Here is a 23,790-nt window from a genome sequence, read left to right as displayed (position 1 = left end):
TCCGAGGTCAACATGGTTGCCTCAAACCCGAATGAGTGGTGGCTGGACACTGGAGCAACCCGCCACATCTGCACTGATAAGAACTCCTTCTCCACCCTTGAGCTACCTGGAGATGGAGAGAGGTTGTTTATGGGCAACTCTGCCACCTCTGAAGTCAAGGGGGAAGGTGAAGTCTTCTTGAAGATGACCTCTGGGAAGGAATTGAAGCTCACCAAGGTGCTCTTCGTGCCTGATATGAGGAAGAATCTGATTTCTGGGACTGTGCTAGATAACCATGGGTTTAGGATGGTTTTAGAGTCTCAAAAGCTTGTATTGTCTAAGAATGGCATGTATGTGGGCAAGGGCTATGTCAAGAATGGCATGGTCAAAATGAATGTAATGGCCATCAAGGCAAAATATATTAATAAAGCTTCTTCTTCCTCGTATATGATTGAGTCGTCTAATTTATGGCATGGTAGACTAGGTCATGTAAATTATGACACACTGAGAAAGTTGATTAATTTGGAATGTATTCCAAAGTTTAATATTGACTCAAATCATAAATGTGAAATTTGTGTTGAAGCAAAACTCACGAGAACATCCTTTCATAGTGTTGAAAGAAGTAATGAATCTCTCGACTTAATCCATACCGATATATGTGATTTAAAGTTCATGCCCACGAGAGGTGGTAATAAATATTTTGTGACTTTTATTGATGATTGTACAAAATTTTGTTACGTATATTTGCTTAAAAGCAAAGATGAAGCTATTGAGAAATTTGTTATATACAAATTGGAAGTTGAGAATCAACTTTAAGAAAATTAAGAAAGTGCGAAGTGATCGAGGAGGTGAATATGTTGAACCTTTTGGTGCCTTTTGTGCACAACATGGTATTATTCACGAAGTCACTCCACCTTATTCTCCTCAATCAAACGGTGTGGCCGAACGTAAGAATCGCACTCTCAAGGAGATGATGAATGCAATGTTGTTAAGTTCTGGGTTACCCCAAGAAATGTGGGGGGAAGCGATCTTGTCTGCAAATTATCTTCTGAACAAGATACCCCGAAAGAAGGAGGATAAGTCTCCGTCTGAGTTATTTATAGGAAAGAAACCTTCTTATAAATACTTGCGAATGTGGGGGTGCTTGGCCAAGGTAATGGCTCCCGCTCCTAAGAAAATGAAGATAGGACAAAAAACTGTAGATTGTATCTTCATTGGGTATGCACACCATAGTAATGCATATAGATTCCTTGTGTATGACTCGAAAAACCCCGATTTACACAATGATTCGATTATGGAATCTAAAAATGCTTCGTTCTTTGAACATGTATTTCCTTATAAGTCTAAGGAAGATGAACCAAGTTCATCAAACCATTCTCTTGAGGATATTGAGGAAATAACTCACGATAATGATGAAGAGTCCGAAGAAGAGATAGAGTCTGAGGGACTTAGACGAAGTAAGCGAGCGAGGGTAGGAAAATCATTTGGTTCTGATTATTTCACCTATATGTTGGAGGGTCCACCTCTAAATTATAAAGAGGCCGTGAACTCTGTTGAGGGTCACTTATGGAAAGAAGCCATAAGAAGTGAAATAGACTCTATCATGCAAAACCACACTTGGGAGTTGGTTGATCTTCCTCCTGGAAATAAAACGCTCGGATCTAGGTGGATCTTTACGAGGAAGATGAAAGTCGATGACTCAATTGATAAATACAAAGCACGACTGGTAATCAAAGGGTATAAACAACAAGAGGGTGTTGATTACTTTGATACTTATTCTCCCGTGACGAGAATAACGTCTATTAGATTGATAATTGCCGTTGCTGCATTACGCAATCTTGAAATTCATCAAATGGATGTAAAAACAGCATTTCTTAATGGAGATCTCGAAGAAGAGATCTATATGAATCAACCTGAGGGTTGTATCGCACCTGGACAAGAAAAGAAAGTCTGTAAACTTGTCAAGTCGCTTTATGGCCTTAAACAAGCCCCAAAGCAATGGCATGAGAAATTTGACAACGTGATGATGTCAAATGGATTTAAAATCAACGAGTGTGACAAATGTGTGTACATTAAAACCACTGAACATGGATATGTGATTCTGTGTTTATATGTAGATGACATGCTCATAGTGGGGAGTAATGATCGTATGGTCCAATCCACAAAAGATATGTTGAACTCAAGGTTCGATATAAAAGATCTGGGAATTGCTAATGTAATTATGGGGATCAAGATTACCCGAACACCCGATGGGATTGTACTGGATCAAACACACTACGTTGATAAGATTCTGGACAAGTTTGGAAATGACGATTCTGGAGTCTCGAGAACTCCCATAGACATTAGTCAACACTTGTCTAAGAATAAAGGTGAAAGCATCTCTCAAATTGAATATGCTAGAGTGATAGGCAGTCTTATGTACTTGATGAGTTGCACGAGACCGGATTTAGCCTACACCGTGAGTAGACTAGCTCGATATACGAGTAATCCAAGTGCTGAACACTGGAAAGCAATCGTAAGAGTCTTGAGATATCTACGATTCACTCGTGATTACGGTCTACACTATACGAGATATCCTGAAGTAATTAAAGGGTACACTGATGCAAGTTGGATATCTGATATTCAAGATTCAAAAGCCACGAGTGGTTATGTATTCACTCTGGGAGGTGCAGCCATATCTTGGAAATCCTCCAAACAAACTGTGATAACGAGATGTACGATGGAATCTGAGTTTGTTGCATTGGATAAATGTGGGGAAGAAGCCGAATGGCTAAGGAACTTTGTGGAGGATATTCCTAATTGGACAAAACCGATGCCTGCAATATGTGTATATTGTGATAACCAATCTGCTATTGGTAGGGCACATAATGTGATGTATAATGGTAAGTCTAGACATATCCGTCGACGACATAATACCATTAGACAACTTCTCTCATCTGGAGTCATTAGTATTGACTATGTTAGGTCCAAAGAGAACATTGCGGATCCGCTAACCAAAGGGTTAAATAGGGACCAAGTAGAGAAGACAACCAAAGGAATGAGGCTAAAGCCCATGGCAAATAAAGCCAAGGCAAAGGAAACCCAACCATGATGACTGGAGATCCCAAGATCTTGGTTCAAAGGGACAACCTAATTGTCAATGGCTTTGTGAGGTCACTGTGGGGGAAAACCCCTAGTCCTATTCCTAAATCTTAAATAGTGACTCCCGTACGAGGTTAAACTTAGAGCTTTTAATGATTCTAGTAATGCGGGATTACTCTTGACAAAAGAATCACATATGTGAGAGAGAAGTTGGGCCGCTTCGAAGGAGAATTAATTGGGCTTAATTCTTTAGAAACTCTTGCAGAACCAGGCTGATGTTCAGGGCCAAAATGAACATAACCATGAGAACAGAACCTGTGTCAGGGAGATATCAGTGGGGGATATGTTTATCGTTTATACAAAACGGCTAACAGTTCAAGGACAACGTGTCTACTGAGTAGTCAGTAAAGATGACATATCTTTCCGAGGGAAGGTTCAAAGGCTTTGCCTACCTATCCTATACTGGTATTGACCGTAGAAGCTATCACCACATCGAGTCGTGTCTTTTATAATTGTCGTCTCAATTTCATTCATGTGGGGGATTGTTGGAATAAAGTTAATAAATAAATAAATATTATTTATTTGTTGGAATAAAGTGTTGGAATAAAGTTAATAAATAAATAAATAATATTTATTAACATGTGGATGGCCGATTTTGTTTGCCAAAATCGGACCTAAGTTGAATGAGAAATTGACGAGCTGGGGCGAGCTGGACAAAGTCACTTAGCTCGACTAGATAGGACGAGCTGGACAGCTCGACTAGATAGGTCGAACTGGACGCTCGACCGGGCGAGCTCGACTGGAGAGGTCGAACTGAATCAGCTCGACTGGAGTGGTCGAACTGATAAGCTCGACTGGCAAGGTCGAACTAATCAGCTCGACTGGCAAGGTCGAACTAATCAGCTCGACTGGCAAGGTCGAACTGGATCAGCTCGACAGGCAAGGTCGAACTGATCAGCTCGACTAGGCGAGGTCGAGCTGGACGTATTGACGAAGTCATTCAGCTCGACAAAGGCGAAACCAACGTACTAGAGGTCGAACTGGATCAGCTCGACTGGAGCGGTCGAACTGATCAGCTCGACCGGCGAGGTCGAACTGATCAGCTCGACTGGCGAGGTCGAACTGATCAGCTCGACTAGCGAGGTCGAACTGGACGAGCTCGACCAGACGAAGTGACGAATTAAAGCCTACGGTTTTTGGGCTTTAAGCTCACTTTATGGCTGTGTTCAATGCCATTAATGCTGAAAACGTTGGACGCTCTGAATGGTTTGAAACGGTGTAATTACTGGGTGTAATGACCTGCGTTATTGCCTTTATGGCTGGACGTTTTGGAATTCAAACCTCACTGCCTTGGCCTATATAAAGAGGTTTAAGCTCTCATTCATACATACGGAAGTATACCGAAATATACATAGAGAAAATTCCTCTTTCCCCACTGTTCCCGGATACTCTCTCTTTCCCAGAAAATATTCTTTGTCTTGGTGATAGTATTCTCACAGGTTCTAGTTCGCTGAGAGAGTCAAGTGGTTGGTGCTCAACTTGTCTCTGAAGTCGTTGTATCCTGGGAGGCTTTCGCTCACGAATTCCAGCACCCGTGGGAGGGCGATAAAAAGCTTCAAGGAAACCGTCCAACGGGCCTCGACTTTTCCGATCTGTTTTTGTTTTCTCCGGTTCTTTGTACAAAGGTGTAACCGGGTTTTTTGTAATTTATTTACGTGTATTTTCCTAACAAGCAATTTTGTCTTTATTCGTCTATATCAATATTATTTATGTAATATTGCTAACACTCATACAAAAAAATCATTGTGGCGTGAACAAAACATGATATATAAAACAAAACAATAAATTATTAAATAATGTACCATTGGAATCGTTAAAATCGTGAGTCTGGACAAAAAGCATTGGGTATACGCAATTCCATGTGCAAATCTCCAGTACTGTACTAATCCATCCAAACAATACCGTATCTTATGTCTCGCGATTTCAGAAATAAAATAAATAAAGAGAATGAAAAACGAAATAATATTAATGGAAAACAGAGCAAATTATTTGTCTTTTTCTGTTTCATATAATTTGGACTATTTTCTGAAACGTTTAGGTGATTGTTGAAACAAATAAACTCAGTCAAGCGTAGATTGCGCATTAATTATTTCTTGTTAATATCGATATTATGCCCCTTTGAAACTTTTAAAAAGTTGTTTTTTTCATCCTTATTTTTACTATTTGCTTAATATTTTAGACCAAAATTATTCATATTTACCCGTAAAAACAAACAGTCTTAGAGTTTTTATATTTTAATCATATATAACTCTCGTGAATTGAAATTCTGGTGTATATATATAAACATATAGAGATATGTATGCACCACGTGTAAAGGAAATTATTAGGTGGCTGCTTGATCTATCAGATCAGTATATAAGATCCGATCTCAACATGTGAATTGCATATGTAGGACATAACTTAATTCATAACTTTATGTTTATTATAATTCATAACTTTAATACATACTTATCCGATCTATCAGTATATGTATGTACCACAATTATATCCACCGACATCATAAGCGCAAAAATAATAAATTAATTTATGCAGTGCATTACATTCCACCAGAATTGACACCGATATTGATATAAAAGTAGGTAGTTCTAGTTTTTTTAAAAAGAAAAAAAAAGCATGTTTCTTATTACATATTTTACATTAAAAAAAAATACATGTGGAACTTGATAGTTAGCTGTTAGATTTCACATTTATTCAAAAGGAAGTTTGACAAAAAGCGGTGAAGCAGCGAATTGTTGAAAATCATACACTATTATTTTATATGCATGGATTGATTTGAGTAATTGTTATTGCAAGTAAATATGTAGTAAAAATTTACAAGCTATAGTGCAGGTTTTTCTCAACTTATATATAAAGAAACATTCATGCATGTAACTCTAAGCATAAGTACGACAGCAGTGCGATAATTTAGTGAATTAATAATAGTTAAATTACGGAGTAATGCTAGAGTATAATTAAAAAGAAGTATGATGTCGTATTATACAAAATAATATAGGCAAATTAGCAATAAAACGAATCATGCATGATTTTCTTAGTCATAGTCATCGTTCCTCAAATTTTGCAATTTGCAGGGTTAAACACCATCTATTATATGAAATTTGGAAGGAATAGGAAATATTAATTAAGTTATATATTCCTTAGTGAGGCGGTAAACTAGTTCACATAATTAACCTTGCATGATTTGTGCATCAAGTTAGGGCTAGTTTACTATTCAATAGCTTATTAAATATTTTCTTTTAATTATATTTTTTTTAACATTAGCTCGAGGCTTTTTTAATAAGTTATGAGTGTAACTCTCGATTCTCGAGTACTCATACATTTTTATATAATGGAAGATGAGATTTGAAGACAGCAATGAGTCAACGTGTATGAGCTTTCAAGGAATAGAAGATAGACAACACTAAACTTTGACCAACTTACTAGCTTTTATAAAATACCCTTACATATTAATCGATGAACCAAAACACTTGAGAACCACCAATCGTGAAAAAAATGTCTCACAGTCGAAAATCAACCAAAAAAAAAAAAAACTCACTAACTTTTATAAAATGCCCCTAAGAGTTAACCAATAAATCGAAACGCTCGAGAACTACCAACCGTGGAGAAAAATGTTCGAGTATCTGCACTGCCAAAACATAAACATAAAACTCGAATTAAAATCATAAAGATAATTGAATCATTTTCGAGACACAAAAACCACCAACGTAATTAACATGGACGCACAACAAAACATAAACAACCAAAATGAAAAAAATAAACAAGACTAAACGAAACACCAAACAACATAGACACACTAGCCACCTTAACTAAAAATAAAATTAAAAACCACCATAAAAGTCCTCCTCAGAAGGACACCCGTTGAATCACGCCCCAAAATCCTTCATCATGAACCCACCTACCACACTCTTTAACATTTAGTACATGGATCCAGGATCCGTGAATTAGTGATAGTGGACATCTCTCAACCACAACAAAGAAGGCCTTGTCGGATTGAAACGCGAAACCATGATCAACGAGCACAATAGTTAGGATGAAACCACCACGGTGAAGGGCAAATTCTACCTTAGAGATTCTTTTGGAGAAGGTAGCCAGCGAGCACTGTTCCACATCGCAAGAGCAGCGATGGCGCCAAAAAGAAATTATATCAAATAGCCAAAAAAACACTATTACCTAATAATTCAAATAATAAGGATATACTTTAGCTGTGTCTATGTCTCACATGACATGGAGCCTGCGCAGGACCGACCCAAGCTCACCGGGAGCTCTAGGCGATTCAATATTTTGGGGCCCTATAATACTAATAAAAATTTAAATTTTCAGGGTAAAAAATTTAAATTTTTTAGAAAATGGGCCAAAAGTGTAAATTTTTAGGGTAAAAAATATAAATTTTCTTAAAAATAAGCAAAAAATGTAAATTTTTTGGGGCCTATCCACATATGGGGCCCTAGGCCTGGGCCTAGCTTGCCTTAGCCCAAGGCCGGCAGTGAGCCTGCGCCTCATTCTAGTTTGAGCTATTTTTTCAATTATTAGATAGTTAGGTTAGAATTTTAACGTAAATGGTCTAGACTGTTTTTGGTTTACAAAATGGATGGTTTTATATTTTATTTCCTACTTTACTGTAAATGCTTCCATTACATAAATTACGATTGTTTTTCAATTTTTTTTTTGTTGGTTTCAAAAATATTGTCAAGGAAGCCAGTTTTATGAGGTAATTAACATAACATGATAGTTCTTTTATATTTGAAGTTAGTAAATATGTAACAGTATTTTATATGAAAAATTAGACCACTTCACACTTTTTTAAAGGGACCACTTCAGACTTAGGAATTGCAAACTATATACTTTTGACTTGAATATCACAGAGAAAGAAGAAATTGACAAAACATATAAAAAGTAATGGACACTTTTACCATAATACACGATGCAATCATACGTTGTTTGAATATCTTCATATGATGATATCGTGACAAGTTTAAATATTTTTATAATGATATCGTCTTAAGTTTGAGTACTATTATGATGATATCGTTGTAAATTATGATAAAATTATTTAAAACAAAATGTAATGATATTTATATATAAAACTTCACTATTAGTGATATTCAGCTACAAACTCTTAATTAACTATCTCTCACTAATATGCCCTAACACAAAAATAGGCGTGAAAATTACCTCGAGTACTTCAAATGTCTCCTTTTATATTCCACAAATACCTCTCATTATTTACTTTTAATTTTTTTAAATTTTATTTAGTTTCTTCTCATTATAATATATATATATATATATATATATATAGATATATATTTATATATAAAGTTGAGGAAATTTTTTTAAAGAAAAAATAAGAGATTGGACTCTAAACGCAAAGTAATGTTCATTTGTATCGATTTTTTTTTTTTATAAGAAAGATAAAAGTGTCTCCAAAAAAACTTTAAATACATTTTTTTCAAACTTAAATATTCTGGACATATCTCTATATATTTTTTCATCCAAACTAAAATATATTAATTATTTCGCTACTGAGGCACAGTGCTGAAAAAAAAAGTCTGAAAATTATAAAAATGATATGTTTATTTATTAAATGTTTGAAAAGGTGAGATTACCATGAAATGAGGAGTAGCGAGTCCGGTAGAAAGCCGTAAAACAGTTGATTCGGGGCTTACTGGGCCTCTTCATAATCTATTAGGCCCAATGAGCCCATTAGGTTAAATAGATTATTACAGGCTTGGGCTTACAGTCAAATTTTCCGCCAAGAAGCTGCGCTAAACCCTGCGATTTTACACACACACTCGAATCAATCGACGACGATATTCTGCTTAATTTTGCCGTTAGGCATATCCAAGTTCGAAGTTAGGTTTCGAATCAAAAGTGTTACTTTCAGAGCTGCGAGTCGGTGTGTGTATATCTTTATATAGCTTTCTTCGATTTCGTGTCGTTGTGGTGGTAATTTTGTTGCCGTTGTCCTTATAGTTTCAGCTAGCTCGAAAGCACTACAAGGATTTCGTAGATTTGTTAAGAGGACAAGGAAAAACATGGGAGAGTTCAGAAAGAGCAACAAGAAGAAGAACAGGAACGGAAATTTCGATGCCGATTCCGAAAAACACGGACCGGAGCGAACGAACGACCGGTATTCGAAGTTCGCCGTGAGGTAATAAAAAAAAAAACAGCTCATCGATACAATCGAGCGTTTTTTCAACAATGGCCTCTGAATTTGTGTTCTTCTTCTTCTTCTTCTTCTTCTATAGGAAGCCTGTTGATCCAGAAACAACGAAGTACTTCTCGGAAATCGCGAACCTTTTCGAGAGCAACGGCGTGGAGTTGGAAGAGAGGGCGATGATCTGCGGGAACGCCCTGGAAGAGACGGCGGGGAAGGAGTTTCAGCTGGCCACGGATTACATAATCAGCCACACGCTCGAGATGCTTCTAGAAGGCTGCAGCGTTGACCGGCTCTGCGCTTTCCTTCAGGGCTGCGCCAACGACTTTGCCTACATCGCCACCGACAAGTGCGGTTCTTTCGTGGCCGAGTCTGCGTTCCGGTCTCTGTCCCACCATCTCCAGGACGGCGAGGAACGCTCTCTGATCGAAGACACCATCACTGTCCTATGCAAGGTATGGAATGAGAAAGTCACGTGCTTTAGAGAACGCTAAGAGCAAAGTTCTTTATTGTGTTTGCCAGATATAGAGAAGCTAGAACCCATGACCTGACCTCTAGAGCCATAGCTCTTGGATCATTGGATAATCTCAGTATTATTCTGATGTGTTGAGGAAATTGTAAATGAACAAAGCTATGCAAAATTGATAAAATTAGGAAGATAAAGAAAAGCAAACGAGTGGGAGATAAAAGAGAATGAAATCCCGCACATACTGGAGTTCTCTCGGATTTTTATTTTCTTAATTATACATTTCCCACCAACTTTTTTTATGCAATCCAACAAGACAAGGAAAATGCTAGAGGTTTTCGTCTTTTCCCTTTGCATTTTCTGTATGGGAATTGTGTGAGTTTTTTTTTGTTCTGTTTATAGCGTGAAGATGAACCGAGCTTTGTATTTGGTTAGGTGATGGTTGAGTACCCAGGTGATGTAATGTCGGATTGCCACGGTTCCCACGTTCTTCGAAGCCTTATTTATCTTTGTAAAGGAATGCCAATCGTTTCTGTCAAGTCCGACGGTGGGAAGTCCTCATCTATGGCTCTAGCGGAGCGGTTGAATTTCAAGACGCATAAATCGGACGATCACGCATCATCGCAGATCCATCAAGGATTTCCTGATCTACTGAAGTTGCTCATAACGGAGATCTTGAGTTGTACCGAGGAATATATGAAGACCTCGCAGATTGACCAGTTCAGCAGTCTCGTTTTGCAGGTACGAGTATGACATGTGTGTTCTTTTTCTTTATCCTTAATTTCTCAATTTTTTTTAACATTCCATGTGCTTGACACTTATTCTTAAATCTGCTTTAATATTTCCCCTCCCGATAGGCTGCTTTGAAGGTTTTGGCTGGAGACGATGAAGAACTGTCGAAGATTATCCCCGTTCTTCTTGGTTGCAAAAAGGAGGACCCTACAGAGGGAAATTATCTAGACTTGAGTAAATCGAAACATGTTGTACATTTGATGAAAGAAACTGCATACAGCCATCTTATGGAGGTAAGACACTTTACATATATAGGTGTATTTTATTTTTCTTGTAAGAAGAATAAATATTACCAATTTAAAAGCTTAACAAATTTGTCTGAATATAATTTTTGAAGATCAGGTGTGGAACTAATCCATTTGATAGCAGAGAATCCGTTTTAAGTTCATGTGGATTATATCTCGAGGCTCCTCATTCATAAAATTCTCTTCTATGACACCTAACAGTTGTTGGTCTAGTTGTCAGGCCCTTGGTTTATTTCCAAGAGTACCTAGGTTTGACCCTTCTAAAGTTACCCACATAGCATTTGCTAGTGTTTCTAGTTTCCGCCAAATGTTGTGGGATGAGGCGGGGGAACCTAGGGATAAACCCTAGTTTAAAAAGAAAATGAATCTCTTATGCAACATCGGCGTAGAGATTCTCTTTATAATAATGAAAAATAAAATAAAATAAAACTGAGAGTAGGCATCATATTTGAAAGTAGCGTATACACTTTATCCACGCGATGATGTTATTCTAACCCATACATTCTTAATTTTCTCTAAATTATGCAGGTGATTTTAGAAGTGGCCCCTGAACCCTTGTATAATGAAATATTCACGAAAGTGTTTGGAAATTCGTTGTTCGAGCTTTCAACTCATCAGTGTGGGAACTTTGTTGTTCAAGCTCTAGTATCACATGTGCAGCAACAAGATCATGTACGTTAGAATTCATTGTTAACTCCTAAAATCCTTCTTATATCCTCTAGTGACTTAATCTTAACTATTACCAGGTGGATTTGGGAATTTTGGTTAAATATTTTTAGTCTCGGGTAATTGAAACTTGAAGCCAATAGTTGAATCTTAAGTCATAAGAGATATTTATCTATTGTATCTCCCTGTAATATTGTTCTCATTGATTAACATCTTCCACTAGATGGATCTTATCTGGGAGGAACTTGGTCATAAGTTTAAAGATATCATTGGGATGGGAAAGCCAGGAGTTATTGCTTCAATTGTCGCTGCAAGCCAGAGACTTCATACTTACGACCAAAAGGTTTTTATGTGGTTCTGCTTTATTTATTTCGCTGTCTGAATATCGACCATTATTTTCTATTCTGTTCTTGGAAATAGCTATCCACTACGTGAATTATCACTTCCTTCAAATTTTGGAATCAATTTTCTCCTTGATCCTAATACAGTTACGTCCCTTCCTATTCTTTGGCAGTGTTGTCAGGCTCTTGTTTCTGCTGTAAGTTCGACAAATGAGTCATCGGACTGTGTTGTTCCCCGATTTCTCTTCCTTGATAGCTACTTGTTTTCTAAAGACAAAGCTAATTGGAGCTGGCCAAGAAGCCTTAAAATGCATGTAATCGGCTCCCTGATTTTGCAGCAAGTTTTTCGATATCCAAGTGTAAGGAACTTGCAATTCACTTCTTAAACCTTTCATTTTAATTTGGACTTGAATATTTGTCTCACAAGATTTTTCATTTGCTCGTAATCTTATATGTTAAAAACACAATTATCCCATGAGTTTTCGTATCATGAAGTTATAGGCATTCACGAAAGAAAATTCCAAAGCTTTTGGAATATAAATTGTTAAAGTTCTTGCAATGCAATTGGCACTTAACATGGCAGTCATGATCGCTCATGTTATAATGTTTATCAACTCTAACATGGCGATTTATACCATTTCCCATTTTCAGGCGATTGTACAACCTTTCATAACAAGTATTTTGTCATTGGACTCCGACAAAGTTCTAGAAACTGCAAAGGATGCAGCCGGTGCTCGTGTCTTTGAAGCTTTTTTGAATTCAGACGTTTCTGTAAAATTGAAACGCCGTTTAGTCTCGAAGTATTTTTTTTTTTAATCTTAACAGTAACTTGTGCATTGTATATGGGGTTGATTTGAAAAACTTATAGCTTAAGACCATTGTTGTTTTGTAGGCTTTGTGGGAATTTCGGAGCGCTTTCAATGATTATGTCTGGTTCATTTACTGTCGAAAAGTGCTTCTCCACAAGTAACGCGTCCATACAAGAGTCCATAGTTTCTGAATTATCTGCTGTGCGAAATGAGCTTTCCAAGACAAGACACGGACCACATCTCATGAGGAAGCTAGATGTTGAAGGGCAAGTGATTGTCTATACATATATATATACAGACACATATACACTTTTTATAGAATTTGTATGAAGAGATTGAAATAGCCTGAGTTTTTTTACTAATATGTTTCTTTATATCCATCATTCATAACAGATTCGCTGCTCGTCCTGATCTGTGGAGGTCTAGACAGGCATCGAAACAGTCCGCTTATCAAGAATTTTACGATACATTTGGATCCGGGGAAACTAAACCACCGAGAAATGATCACTTGCCACCGAGGAATAATAACTTTCTTAGTGATGGTTCCAAGAAGACCCAACAACAAGAAGGGCTGAAGAAAATGAGGGAAGAAATCAACGAGAGCTTATCTATCCCGGTGCCATTTTTGAGCGATTCAGGATTTAAGCGCAAGTCCCAAAAAGCGGAGAAGCATGGAAAAGGCCATAAAGGAAAACATACAGGCAAGAACGACAGCTCTCCTGGGAAAACGGAGAGGAAACGGCCTGGTGGCGATATCCCGTTCCTATCCCATAAGAAGTCAAAGACATGACTTGGATAATTATCCGAGCCTTGATTAGTTTTTCGTTTTGGGTTTTCAAGAGCTGTGAAAACTAACAAGTGTAATCTCAGAGCTGGTCGCAAACAAGCATATGAAGAGGTACACATGATTAGTGTTTTTTTTTTGGTCGCGTGCGTCTGTTTTATTTATGCTCTTAAGCTTATGCATTGAAGGATCTTAATTTTTGGAACTGTAATTCTTTTATATTATAAAAAAGGAAAAACAAAATACTTTCTATTACAAAAGGTGAACTGTTATGTTATAGTATTTGCATAACATCTCTTGAACAGAAGACACTACTCTACACTATAAAAAAAAATAAAAAAAGGGAAAGTTGTATGAGCTACAAAATGAAATAAATGAAGGAAAAAGAAACCTAGCTACTGTGTGGATCTCAGTATTTCTGCGCTGTAGATTCTATCTTCTCTTCAGCCATGTCAAGATGGATCAGACCTGGCACAGCACACAGGTAGAATTATTACAAACTGCACAGGAAAGAAGTCTTCTGATCTGAAAGTGAAGAATCTCGAGAGAGAGCTCTTGGTAAATAAGTAGAGACTATTACTTGTTCTGTGTAGGATTCGAAGAGCTCGGTGGAATTACACGAAAACTCGACCGAACAGCCTTTTTGGTGTACGGAGTCCCTGTATTCCTGGTCTGAAAACTTTTGGTGGATCGAGATGATAATGACGATGATGATGATGATGGTGAAGCAGTTTTCAAAGCCGAAGAGACTTGATCTTTTGGCATTGGACGCGCCTCAGCTCTCGACCCACAAGGAATTGAAGACAGAATAAGAGTTACTGTGAGTGCAAAAGCAGCAAGTATTTTGGACCAGGCTCTCATTTCCTTCGCTCTGTGCTTTCTTTTGTTAATTAATGAAGCTGATAAGTTCAAGGTTTAGGTTTAGTTAAACTAATAAGGTAGGAGATTATGCTAAAGCTGGCAGTTAAAATTATATGAATACTTTAGTTATACCAACTGCATATTTTTTTTTATCATCGACAGAGATTTAATAGTACACTCTAAAATTGGGATCTGGTAACAGTTTATCATGTGCTCAATTTTTTGGCTGTTTACACATGTTCTAGTTCTGACCAACTGATTTGGGGTGGCGTTGGTTTTTTTCAGAAGGAGATCATGTGACTGGACACGTGATTTTGAGATTAATATTGACTGTTTTCTGGAGAAGAGAAAAAGACTGATATTATATTAAAAGTGAATCTTTGTTTTGGACGAAAATAAAAAAAATATTTACAAGTTGGTTTATAACGTGGTGGGGTTGCAAGTTATAACTATTGTCGAACCAAACTGTGGTCCTATAAGTCTAAATCTGGGCTTGTGGAAGAAATGAAAATTCCACATTTATTAAGCGGAAACTCCACTTCATTACGAAAGGAAGAATTTCAGCCCTTAAAGAATTTCGGTTTGATGGAGATGGAATCTTCCAATTCCGACACTATTCACAAAATAAAATTAAAAAAAAAATTTAAACTTAAAATATATCTTATTATACCAAAAATAATAAAAATTGATGAACATTACCAAAAAGGTACTGAAATTATGGTTCTGTGACCGGTCAGAACGGAATTCAAGGTTCTTTGAATAGTGTATGAAAGAAAAGAATTTTCAATTTATCTTATATGTAAAAATGGAACAAAAAAGTCTAACGATTTTCGGTTAAAATCAAATTTCCCATTTTTTACGCCCCCATGTTGCCACACAAAAAGGTGACGAAAGGTCGACCATTTGCCTTAGGATTAGTAAGTTATGGGCTTAATAATATTATAGAACAACTTTCACAAAATAATATTACAAATTATAATTTTTCTCTATTGGTTTTTATCCCTTGAAAGCATTCATGGACTGTGTTCAAAAGTTTTATCTCATAAATGTCGTCTTCAAAGTTTTATTATAAAAAATTGTGTTTTTCTAAGTAATAAACAAACATTTCATTCAAGTTTTCAGATTTTTTAACCTTTTGGATTGTATTTAACTTTATATAACGTTGAAAGTTTAATTTATAAGAAAATTTATGAGTTGTTACTTTTTTTGAAAGAAAAAATTGTACAAATAATTTGAAACTAATTGAGTAGCAAAATAGTAAAAATTTTAAATTTCAGCATAGTAATCAAAGTTACGTTTTCAAATATTTTTTGACACCAAAATTAAATTTTTTAACAATTATTATAACAAATTTATCACTTTTAAAAATATTAATCTTAAAATTAATTTTGTATTTTAAAATCTGATTATTGCACATTTTAGCTATTTTTCTAATCTTAAACAAACCTTAACTATTTTGCAAATCATTAACTTTAAATCCGTTATTTAGCCGAATCACCATTTTTAAAATCTTTATGTAATTTTTCATATTAAGCTAGCCAGATTAGGAGAATAATGGTTTTAGAGTGAAATGTTTTTAAATTAACGTCTATTTTAAATTTTTTCAAAAATAACATTTTTTTTCAAGCCGTACACTTATTTTCCTTGTAAATGAAATTGTAATTTTAAATAGAGTATAAAACAGTAAACAATTTTGAAACCCGTACGGTTTACAACTTAAAAAGTTTTATATTCACTAAGCAATAAGCAAAATGAATAAGACTAGATACCGTTGGCTTTAGGGAAATTTGCGTCAATGTCACAAATTCGTCGGGTTTTTACATTTGTGTCACAAAGTTGTCAAAATTGCATTTGTGTCACGTATTTACATTCGAGTCACATGTGCGAATTTCAAATTACCCCCTCTCATCATTTAATCTTTTTATTAGTTACTCAATGTCTTCTGAATTTTTACAATACCTCATTAAAAATCACTTCATCTTCCTCTAAAACTTTCTAAAATTTTTGCATGTGACTTATTTGCAATTGGATTGCCAATTTGTGACATAAGATGCAAATACCACTTGGCTTTAAAAGCCCCTAATCTCTGTCTACACTCGGCCCATAATCAACTAACTTGGGCCTCAGCTACCCTAGCCTCAGCCAGGCCGGATATTTATCTTCTCACCATGCCGACGTGGACCATTCGACGAAAGACACTCTATTGAAAAAGTGGGACCCATCCAGGCATTCAAAGAATCAAGATAGAAAGAGGCTTAAAGAGCTCAACTAATTTTATAAGGAAAAATATAAATAATATTGAATTGATTTGATATCTCGCTTTGTTTGACGCATCTGAGATTACACCTTTTTAGCTTCGTAGCGCGTGAAAAGACCGAAGAAATTTCCATTTCCCATTATTTTCTGAGAGGCGATCTCTTCTCTCTACAGGTTCGTTCCAATTTTCTCTGCTACCTATCTTTCGCTGATCACTGATTCGTTCTTCCGCTCCGTTTATCAATCGGATTTTTGAGGTACTTAAATTTCGTGGATTTCATTGGTTGGCGTTAAATTGAATATTGATTTAGGACTTCCAAATCGATTCCGCGGATGTTTGGATTTGGACTCTTGCTTTTGAGTACTGAAATCAGCTCAAGAATTTAGTTTTAGTGCGCCTTATTTTTTTTCTACAGAGATTTATAGCTATACTTCGGACGATCAGGAAACAATGTGAAGTTGATTTTGTGGCTTTGCTAGGTTCAGAGTTTAGCTAGGGTTTCACTTATCATCCCACAGAAACAAAGAACTAGAAACCCTGCAAGAACTGTTTCCTAATTTTCGAGATCACAGTGATTCTGGGATTGTTGTGTTAGGTTATTAAAATGGGGTTTTTTTTTGTTATGTGGGGATTGGTTTTTGTGGTTAAAATGAAATGATTCCAAACTAAACTGATATTTTGCTATTGTTGATATATGTGGTAAACAGATACAATAATATCTGAGGGACTACCAGCTCATATACTCCCCCTAGAATCTGTGGAGATCTTGAGAGATGGCTGATAAACCGTGTGTCAAGCGCCTCCAGAAAGAGTTCCGAGCACTCTGCAAAGTATGAATCCAATTGTCTTTTAGCGATTGTATCATGTCTTTTCTTTTATATATGTTTGAGCTTTTAATCGCTATCGGATTCTGCCCAATTGGGATTAGAAAAATAGGATGTAGCATTTATATGGATATGGGTATGGATTATGTTTTAAGTTTTAAATAATTAATTTAAGTTTAAATTAGGTTATTAATTTTTCTCCTACCGTGGAATTCAGGGTGATACTTACTGTTTTAATTTGTAAACCTGTAGGAACCAGTTTCTCATGTTACGGCTCGTCCTTCCTCTAATGACATTCTTGAGTGGCGTAAGTTTATATTTAATCTAATCTTACAAGTTTGGTGAAACTTTCTTGGCTGGGTGATTTTTGGTTGAAGTAGTTATGTGTTTATCTGTTTAGTTAGTAGATACAGCTGTATGTAGCATTTTTTTTTCTACTAGTTGCAAGAAAAGAATTTCTGATATAAAATGTGTTTTTTTTTTCTCATGTTATTGCTAATTTTTATTGCATTATGCTATTTTGTTTATTGGATGTCTGGGAGCTGTTTTGTTTAGGCTTGATTATATTAATGTATATTCTCAGAGGTCAGATTGTTTTCCATGATTCGACTAGTTTTACTTATCTATTCATTAATTCTTTGTGACAGATTATGTGTTGGAGGGAAGTACCGGAACACCTTTTGCAGGTCTGTCCCAGAATTCCACAGCCATGTGCATTAAGAAAAATACTTGAAAACATAACCCTCTTCTTCTGTTTTTCCCTATTTGCATTGTGTATCCTGTGCTACCAAGATTAAATTAGATGTTGAAAAAAATTCAATAATATCAATAAAGATTATAATAATTCAGTCATACTGACCCTTCGCAAAATTCACCTTGTTTTTTTTCGCCTGGCACATTCTCTGAAGGTGGATTTTACTATGGGAAAATCAAATTTCCCCCAGAGTACCCATACAAGCCTCCGGGAATAACGTAAAGCTCTTTGCTAAACCTCTTCACACTACTTTTACTTTGTACGCAAATAGTTTTGGAGAATTTGTAAATGCTTAGTTATTCTATTTTTGCCTTTGCCAGCATGGTCACTCCCAGTGGACGTTTCATGACGCAGAAGAAATTATGTTTATCCATAAGCGATTGTAAGTTTCAGACACTGTTGCGAAGAGTTTGATTCTTATAGCTTACTTATCATTGACAGCTGACTTTATCATACATTCATGTTTTTCTTCGTGTTTAGTTCACCCGGAGTCTTGGAACCCCATGTGGTCTGTATCAAGGTAAGAAAGAATCATTCATTCTCAGAGTGATAAATTTTATGGTACTCAGTTTGTCTTGTCATGTCAACGATTTGTGCGAAGAGCTAATCCCAGTAACATACTTCTGCTATTTCTTATAATGTAGCATTCTTCAAGGTCTTTTGTCATTCATGGTGAGTCCATTTTGCCACTGCATTTTTCTGGCTTAAAGCTAATAACAGACATATGACTTTATTTGATGATTATATCTATCTGTGCAGAACGACAGCAGCCCAACTACCGGCAGTGTGAATAGTACTGTCGCTGAGAAGCAGCGATTGGCCAAGTCTTCCCTTGCTTTCAATTGTAAAAAGTAAGTGTTTATTTGTATGTGTTAAAGAGTCTTTGCATATAAGGAAAAAATCACATTTGCCACAATACCAAAGGGAGGGCAAATTGTGGAGCCTTTCACATTGGACTTGTGTTTTGGTCTCTTGACTCATGAGCTCTTCTTCTTTACAGTGCAACGTTCCGGAAAATGTTCCCCGAGTACGTGGACAAGTATAACGAGGAACAGCAAGCTCCAGAGCCGGTGCCCGAAAACACGTCTCAGCCAGCAAATTCCGGGCCCTTGTTGGACAAGGCAATCGATTCGACGGGATTCGCAAATGAAGTAAATGGTGTTGTGGAAAGAAGGAAAGACAAAAAACAGTCATTACCAACTTGGATGATTTTCTTGCTCCTCTCCATTTTTGGCCTCGTAATGGCTCTCCCGCTTCTACAACTTTGATATCAAAACACGATCGCAATGAAAAAACCTCCGTTGCTGTCAGTTGGGTCGAGTATCGGTATATCGGGCTTCTTCTTCTTCTTCAAGAGACTAATTTTTTTTTTTCTTATCTAGTTTTGTGTTATATCTAACATGGGCTTGTATAGGGGATCTGTTAAAAAAAGAAGACTTGGTTTGAGTCGCTTGACGGGTGTTTTACGTTCTCAATGGTTGGTGTTTTTCTTTTGGGTGTTGTTTGGGTAACGGTCAATGTTATGTGATACAGTAAGAATGATGACATGTTTATGGATCTATTGTGTTGTCTGACTTCAGTGGGAGTTTCCATCTGGTATGTTTATGTTTATGTGTATGCACACGTGGCAACTATATTTTAATTTAAATCATGTACCAAAATCCAAGACTTCAATCCACAAATATATTTATATTCTCAGTGTAGTAGTTGGAGTAAAGAAAATAGTTAGTTTAGCTACCTTGAAAAAATATTGCTCAGGATCTGAAAAAAGTACGGTAGATAAATAAGACCTAATTGGTTGACCAACAGCGACGTACTTCTGTCTCTACAATCGACATATAATACTACTGAACTTTTTAAATTTATTTATAAAAAAAATGGTGTCCGCAATGTGCGCCATGATCATAGTACGCATGCAAATCCCAATTTTATTGATTTTCTTCATTATCATAATGCTTCCTTGTATTGCGGATTTGGTTCTGCATTAAACTAATCACTCGACTTTGCCACTGGGACACTAATCATTTGTAACCGATTTTCAAAGCCAAGATTGTAGTTTAAGACAACACTGGCCATTTCTTAAGAAAAACAGGAGAGCAAAAAATATGTCAATCAGTGGGAGTTTTATAAGAAGTTGATAGAAAAAAGTTTTAAGACAAATTGTAAGCGCTTCCCGTGGTTTGTGGTGTTTATTTAATTAGGCGTTTCACAACATTACATATACTGCGTGGTCAACTCGTTAATGATATTATTAAATTATTTACTTATCCATATCCCTCAATTTTAGCTACTCAATTTCATACTTCTTGTTTACTCAGTGCTTAGCTTTCCTCATTAATTACTAGTAATAAATCATGGTTTGTCTCAAGTGTAAACCACTCACTCTCCATTTTCTATGTCCAAATCACCATCTCATTCTCTCCTTAATCGCGCTTTAAAAATATGTAGATTTCACAGATGGTCTGATAAATAATAGCATTATTCTTAATGTAGCCTTAGTATAATAGGAATAGTTTGGTCTCCCCTTTTTCTCGTGTTTATTATTTTTAACGATAAATATTACATTATTCAATAATAGCATAATGAATCATTCACACTGCCACTATAATCTCTCTTCACTTTCCGTAAAGCCATGTGTTTTGTCCTTCCTTTTTTTTCATTTTTCTTCTACTAGAAGAGCACACTCACTTAAAACTAAATGGCAGACATAGACCTATAGAAACAGTCTTCCCTGTTCATATTCATATTCATATTCACTCACTTCTCTTCAGGCAATTATACAAATTTACTATATGAAGAAATCTCCAGTGCACCAAATATACGAGACGAACCAATACAATCCTCATGATGAGTTTGCTCAGGTAAATAATGCATAACATATATGGTTTTCTTGTTTTCAATACCTCACCACTTGATATCATATCTTTGAACAATAGTTCTTGGAAGAAGCCAAACGGAATGATCGGCCAAAGGAAGGCTCCGTGATATTGGCGGAAGAAGATTCTCGAGACGACACAAAGAAGAAACCATTATGGAAGGCTTTTGTTTTTCGTTTGTGGAAAGGCGAGAAGAGCAAGAAGACAAAGGACGAGACGACGAGTCATCATCGAGCTTTGAGAAGGCGATTCATGTCCGGTCCGGTTCGGCCGTTTTCGGGGCCGGTGATGAGTGGTCTGTTCAGCCCAATAACCAAGTCAGGCAAAGGCAATGCTGAGATTCCATATGTGTGTCTTGATCAGCTTGGAAGGCCTTTTGCTGATAATAATAATGATAAGAGTTATGGTCCTCTTTATTTGGTGACTTGAGTTGATTTGATGGAAAGTAATTTAAAATGTTTCGTCTTAATTTTCTCAATTAGAGGAGTAATTTGACTTTAATATCAGCTTATTCAACCAAGTTGAAGCGTTTTTGTTTTTAAAGTACTGCTGTCCTTATTTTAAATCAACCCAGTAAATAAAGAACAAAATAATAATTTGTATACCACATTAATCATGAGCAAGGTTCCGTAAAAGCTCCGCAAGAAATAATAATAATAAAACGTAAAATAAAAACTGTGGGTCCTCATTTCAAAAATTAAGGAGGCCTCAAATAATTCCAAGAGGATTTAGATCCGCCATTAAAAAAAAACACAAAAAACAAAAAAAAAAACAGGGGGGCTTAATAGTAAGCTTAAATTCAGAGTGATAAAATTTTTCCTTTGGAAATGGAACGAAGAAAATGTTCAACGATAGTGGTGGTAGACCAAACAAATAAATGTGCAAAAAAATACCGTCGAGAAGATTCTGAGAAAGGTAATTCCAGGTAAACGCACTAACAGGGTTGTAAAGAATTAACGTGTCCAAAGGTCCAAACAAGACTTTACCTTTAGAAATGAATACAAGTCAAACGACACTTCAAAAACTCAATGTTCCCAAAACCCTGGAGATGAATCGCTTGTTTTGCGAATCTTTAATTTTTTTTTTTCAAAGGACTGTAAATGATTCGTGATCGAAGTGTTTGATGAACGAAGTGGAATTCTTCTCATTTTCATTATAACAAAATAAGTAAACGCTAAGCAAAGGGCAAGAATATCAACGCCGCTTTTTGACTTTCGCACGAAATATACAATCGATTCACTTCTCATTCAAGCGATCTTCTGTGTCTGTGTGTTACCAGTTTTGGGTAGATTTTTCTCAAAGCGCAGTGATGAGAGATCACAATCTCTCTCTCTTCTAGCTCTGTGCTCCGTTTCCTTGTTCAATGTCGCTGACGGAATTGGAGCTGCAAGGATTCACTCTCTTCTCTCTGCTCAGAAGCCTCTTCAGACTCCTCAACCTCGTTGTAACCGGAGACTTCAAATCCTCGCCGGAAGCCGACGACGAAGCCGCCGGATTTTCTCTCGGTACATCGATCACCAAAACTCCGTCGTTCGACGACGAAGACGACGACAAAGGGGAAGGAAGAACGTTAGCGGAACCGCCTTCCTCTTCCAAACAAGCATTCCCTGAGCTGACCTGACTCTGATCTCCCCAAAACAGCACGTTCGTCGGAAAGCTAGGGATATCACTCTCGCTCTCCTCTGCCGCGGCGGAATCGACGCTGATCTGCGGATCGTCGACGCTGACCGACGCCGGAGCCGATTCTTTCTCCGACGCGACGGAGTTTCGGCAGAGCGGACACGTGGAGTGAGACTGAAACCACATGTCGATGCAATCCACGTGGAATCCGTGGTTGCATTTCGGCAGAAGCCTGGCTCGCTCGCCGTCGGCGAGCTCCGATAGGCAAACCGCGCATTCGAGTCCGTCGCTGAAATCCTCCGCGCGAAAAACTAGGGCTGGAAGGGATCGGAGGACGGAAGAATCGAGGCCTTGGTGGAGCGCCGCGGCGGCGGCGCTCGGATCCTGTCCCGGCGCGAAGACGAATCGGCGACGACGACGGCTCCGGCGGATCCGGCTCGGCGCCGAGTCGGTTCCTTCTTCTTCTTCTTCGTCTTCCCCGAGTCGCCGCCAGAACCACTTGGAGTAGAGGTGGAGGAAGATGACGAACACGACGACGACGAAGAGGACGATAATGGCGACCACCATGATCTTCCCTGTGAGCGCGACGGCTTTTGAGTCGTCTAGGGCTCGGCTGAACCGAGTCGACTCACCCATTTATAGACGACGAGTCTGGAGAAGAGCAAGGTTCTTCAATGGCTATGTTGGGATACTTGGGATGTGTGGGTTTTGGTTGGCTCGGGAATGAATTGTTTTGGGGGTTTTAAATGTTGAATGTGAAAAAGAGAACAAGTCTGACTTGTTTTTCGTGCAAGTTCTTTTTTTTTTTTTTAAAGTGAAATTTTTTTGGGGGAATTTGAATGCTGTTGTTGAAAGAAGAGACGTAAATAAGAGTGTTCAAAGAAAGTAAGAAGAAAATAAAGGAGAGAGAGAGAGAGAGAGAGAGATTCCCTGAAGATTCAAACTTGGACATAAATCATAATACAGAGAAACGTTATATAATGGAAAAAAAACAAAATAGAATGTGAAATATCATTTGGATAATTATTTAAATTTATGTAACAGTTTACAAAATAATCATTGATTGCAATATTTCACAATTCTTTTCTTTTAATCTCCATTTTTACAAACATTTTTTTCTCATTTTAGAAGTCCGACAATCACATTCAAAAATTTATTTTATAACTAATATTTTTCTTCGTGTTTTCATATGATTTTTTACGCATGTCGAAGTTATAGAAATTC

General features: G+C 36.9%; 3 protein-coding genes and 1 pseudogene across 8 annotated transcripts; 3 read left to right on the top strand and 1 right to left on the bottom strand.

Annotated features, from left to right (window-relative positions):
• Window positions 1-8,858: 8,858 nt before the first annotated feature.
• PUM23 (pumilio 23) lies at window positions 8,859-14,441 on the top strand. Of its 5 annotated transcripts, XR_016301378.1 has the most exons (13): window positions 8,859-9,010; window positions 9,088-9,265; window positions 9,363-9,726; window positions 10,173-10,478; window positions 10,595-10,762; window positions 11,303-11,446; window positions 11,664-11,783; window positions 11,955-12,140; window positions 12,433-12,581; window positions 12,674-12,856; window positions 12,984-13,488; window positions 13,822-13,858; window positions 13,968-14,067. XR_016301378.1 is itself a non-coding variant. In XM_089626698.1 (11 exons), the coding sequence occupies exons 2-11, from the start codon at window positions 9,150-9,152 to the stop codon at window positions 13,378-13,380; spliced, it is 2,133 nt and encodes a 710-aa protein (XP_089482824.1). In that variant the 5' UTR covers window positions 8,859-9,010; window positions 9,088-9,149; the 3' UTR covers window positions 13,381-13,658. The 5 variants fall into 5 exon arrangements, 1 of the variants encoding a protein (XP_089482824.1); XR_016301380.1 differs by lacking the exon at window positions 13,822-13,858 and having other exon boundaries at window positions 13,968-14,441; XR_016301377.1 differs by having other exon boundaries at window positions 13,822-14,045.
• A 2,076-nt stretch (window positions 14,442-16,517) lies between these two features.
• On the top strand, window positions 16,518-19,649 carry LOC149385560 (ubiquitin-conjugating enzyme E2 34-like). 2 transcript variants are annotated; one of them, XM_089626674.1, is made up of 10 exons: window positions 16,518-16,665; window positions 17,200-17,322; window positions 17,569-17,623; window positions 17,964-18,002; window positions 18,225-18,288; window positions 18,391-18,452; window positions 18,551-18,590; window positions 18,715-18,742; window positions 18,830-18,921; window positions 19,071-19,649. In XM_089626674.1, the coding sequence occupies exons 2-10, from the start codon at window positions 17,266-17,268 to the stop codon at window positions 19,336-19,338; spliced, it is 705 nt and encodes a 234-aa protein (XP_089482800.1). In that variant the 5' UTR covers window positions 16,518-16,665; window positions 17,200-17,265; the 3' UTR covers window positions 19,339-19,649. The 2 variants fall into 2 exon arrangements, with proteins under 2 accessions (XP_089482800.1, XP_089482801.1); XM_089626675.1 differs by having other exon boundaries at window positions 16,529-16,748.
• Window positions 19,650-20,597: 948 nt separating this feature from the next.
• On the top strand, window positions 20,598-21,469 carry LOC149385559 (uncharacterized). Its single transcript, XM_089627169.1, has 2 exons — window positions 20,598-20,931; window positions 21,007-21,469. The coding sequence occupies exons 1-2, from the start codon at window positions 20,863-20,865 to the stop codon at window positions 21,373-21,375; spliced, it is 438 nt and encodes a 145-aa protein (XP_089483295.1). The 5' UTR covers window positions 20,598-20,862; the 3' UTR covers window positions 21,376-21,469.
• A 233-nt stretch (window positions 21,470-21,702) lies between these two features.
• Window positions 21,703-23,478, bottom strand: LOC149385558 (RING-H2 finger protein ATL60 pseudogene; annotated as a pseudogene).
• Window positions 23,479-23,790: the final 312 nt, after the last annotated feature.

The sequence above is a fragment of the Urtica dioica genome, chromosome 9 (assembly GCF_054948205.1).
Source record: "Urtica dioica subsp. dioica isolate 48M chromosome 9, U.dioica_male_clone48M_v1_H2, whole genome shotgun sequence".
In the NCBI taxonomy this organism is placed as follows: domain Eukaryota; kingdom Viridiplantae; phylum Streptophyta; class Magnoliopsida; order Rosales; family Urticaceae; genus Urtica; species Urtica dioica.
The sequence above is the reverse complement of the archived record's forward strand: the minus strand, read 5'-3'. Positions and strand labels throughout refer to the sequence as shown.

What these genes read in the sequence shown, in the direction of transcription:
- PUM23 (XM_089626698.1), top strand. Translation starts at nt 9,150, where the DNA reads ATGGGAGAGTTCAGAAAGAGCAACAAGAAGAAGAACAGGAACGGAAAT. An exon ending in CCATCACTGTCCTATGCAAG is followed by an intron (nt 9,727 to 10,172) that starts GTATGGAATGAG and finishes GTATTTGGTTAG; the next exon opens with GTGATGGTTGAGTACCCAGG. An exon ending in TTCATACTTACGACCAAAAG is followed by an intron (nt 11,784 to 11,954) that starts GTTTTTATGTGG and finishes ATTCTTTGGCAG; the next exon opens with TGTTGTCAGGCTCTTGTTTC.
- LOC149385560 (XM_089626674.1), top strand. Translation starts at nt 17,266, where the DNA reads ATGGCTGATAAACCGTGTGTCAAGCGCCTCCAGAAAGAGTTCCGAGCA. An exon ending in AGTTCCGAGCACTCTGCAAA is followed by an intron (nt 17,323 to 17,568) that starts GTATGAATCCAA and finishes GTAAACCTGTAG; the next exon opens with GAACCAGTTTCTCATGTTAC. An exon ending in CTTGCTTTCAATTGTAAAAA is followed by an intron (nt 18,922 to 19,070) that starts GTAAGTGTTTAT and finishes TCTTCTTTACAG; the next exon opens with TGCAACGTTCCGGAAAATGT.
- LOC149385559 (XM_089627169.1), top strand. Translation starts at nt 20,863, where the DNA reads ATGAAGAAATCTCCAGTGCACCAAATATACGAGACGAACCAATACAAT. An exon ending in CTCATGATGAGTTTGCTCAG is followed by an intron (nt 20,932 to 21,006) that starts GTAAATAATGCA and finishes TTTGAACAATAG; the next exon opens with TTCTTGGAAGAAGCCAAACG.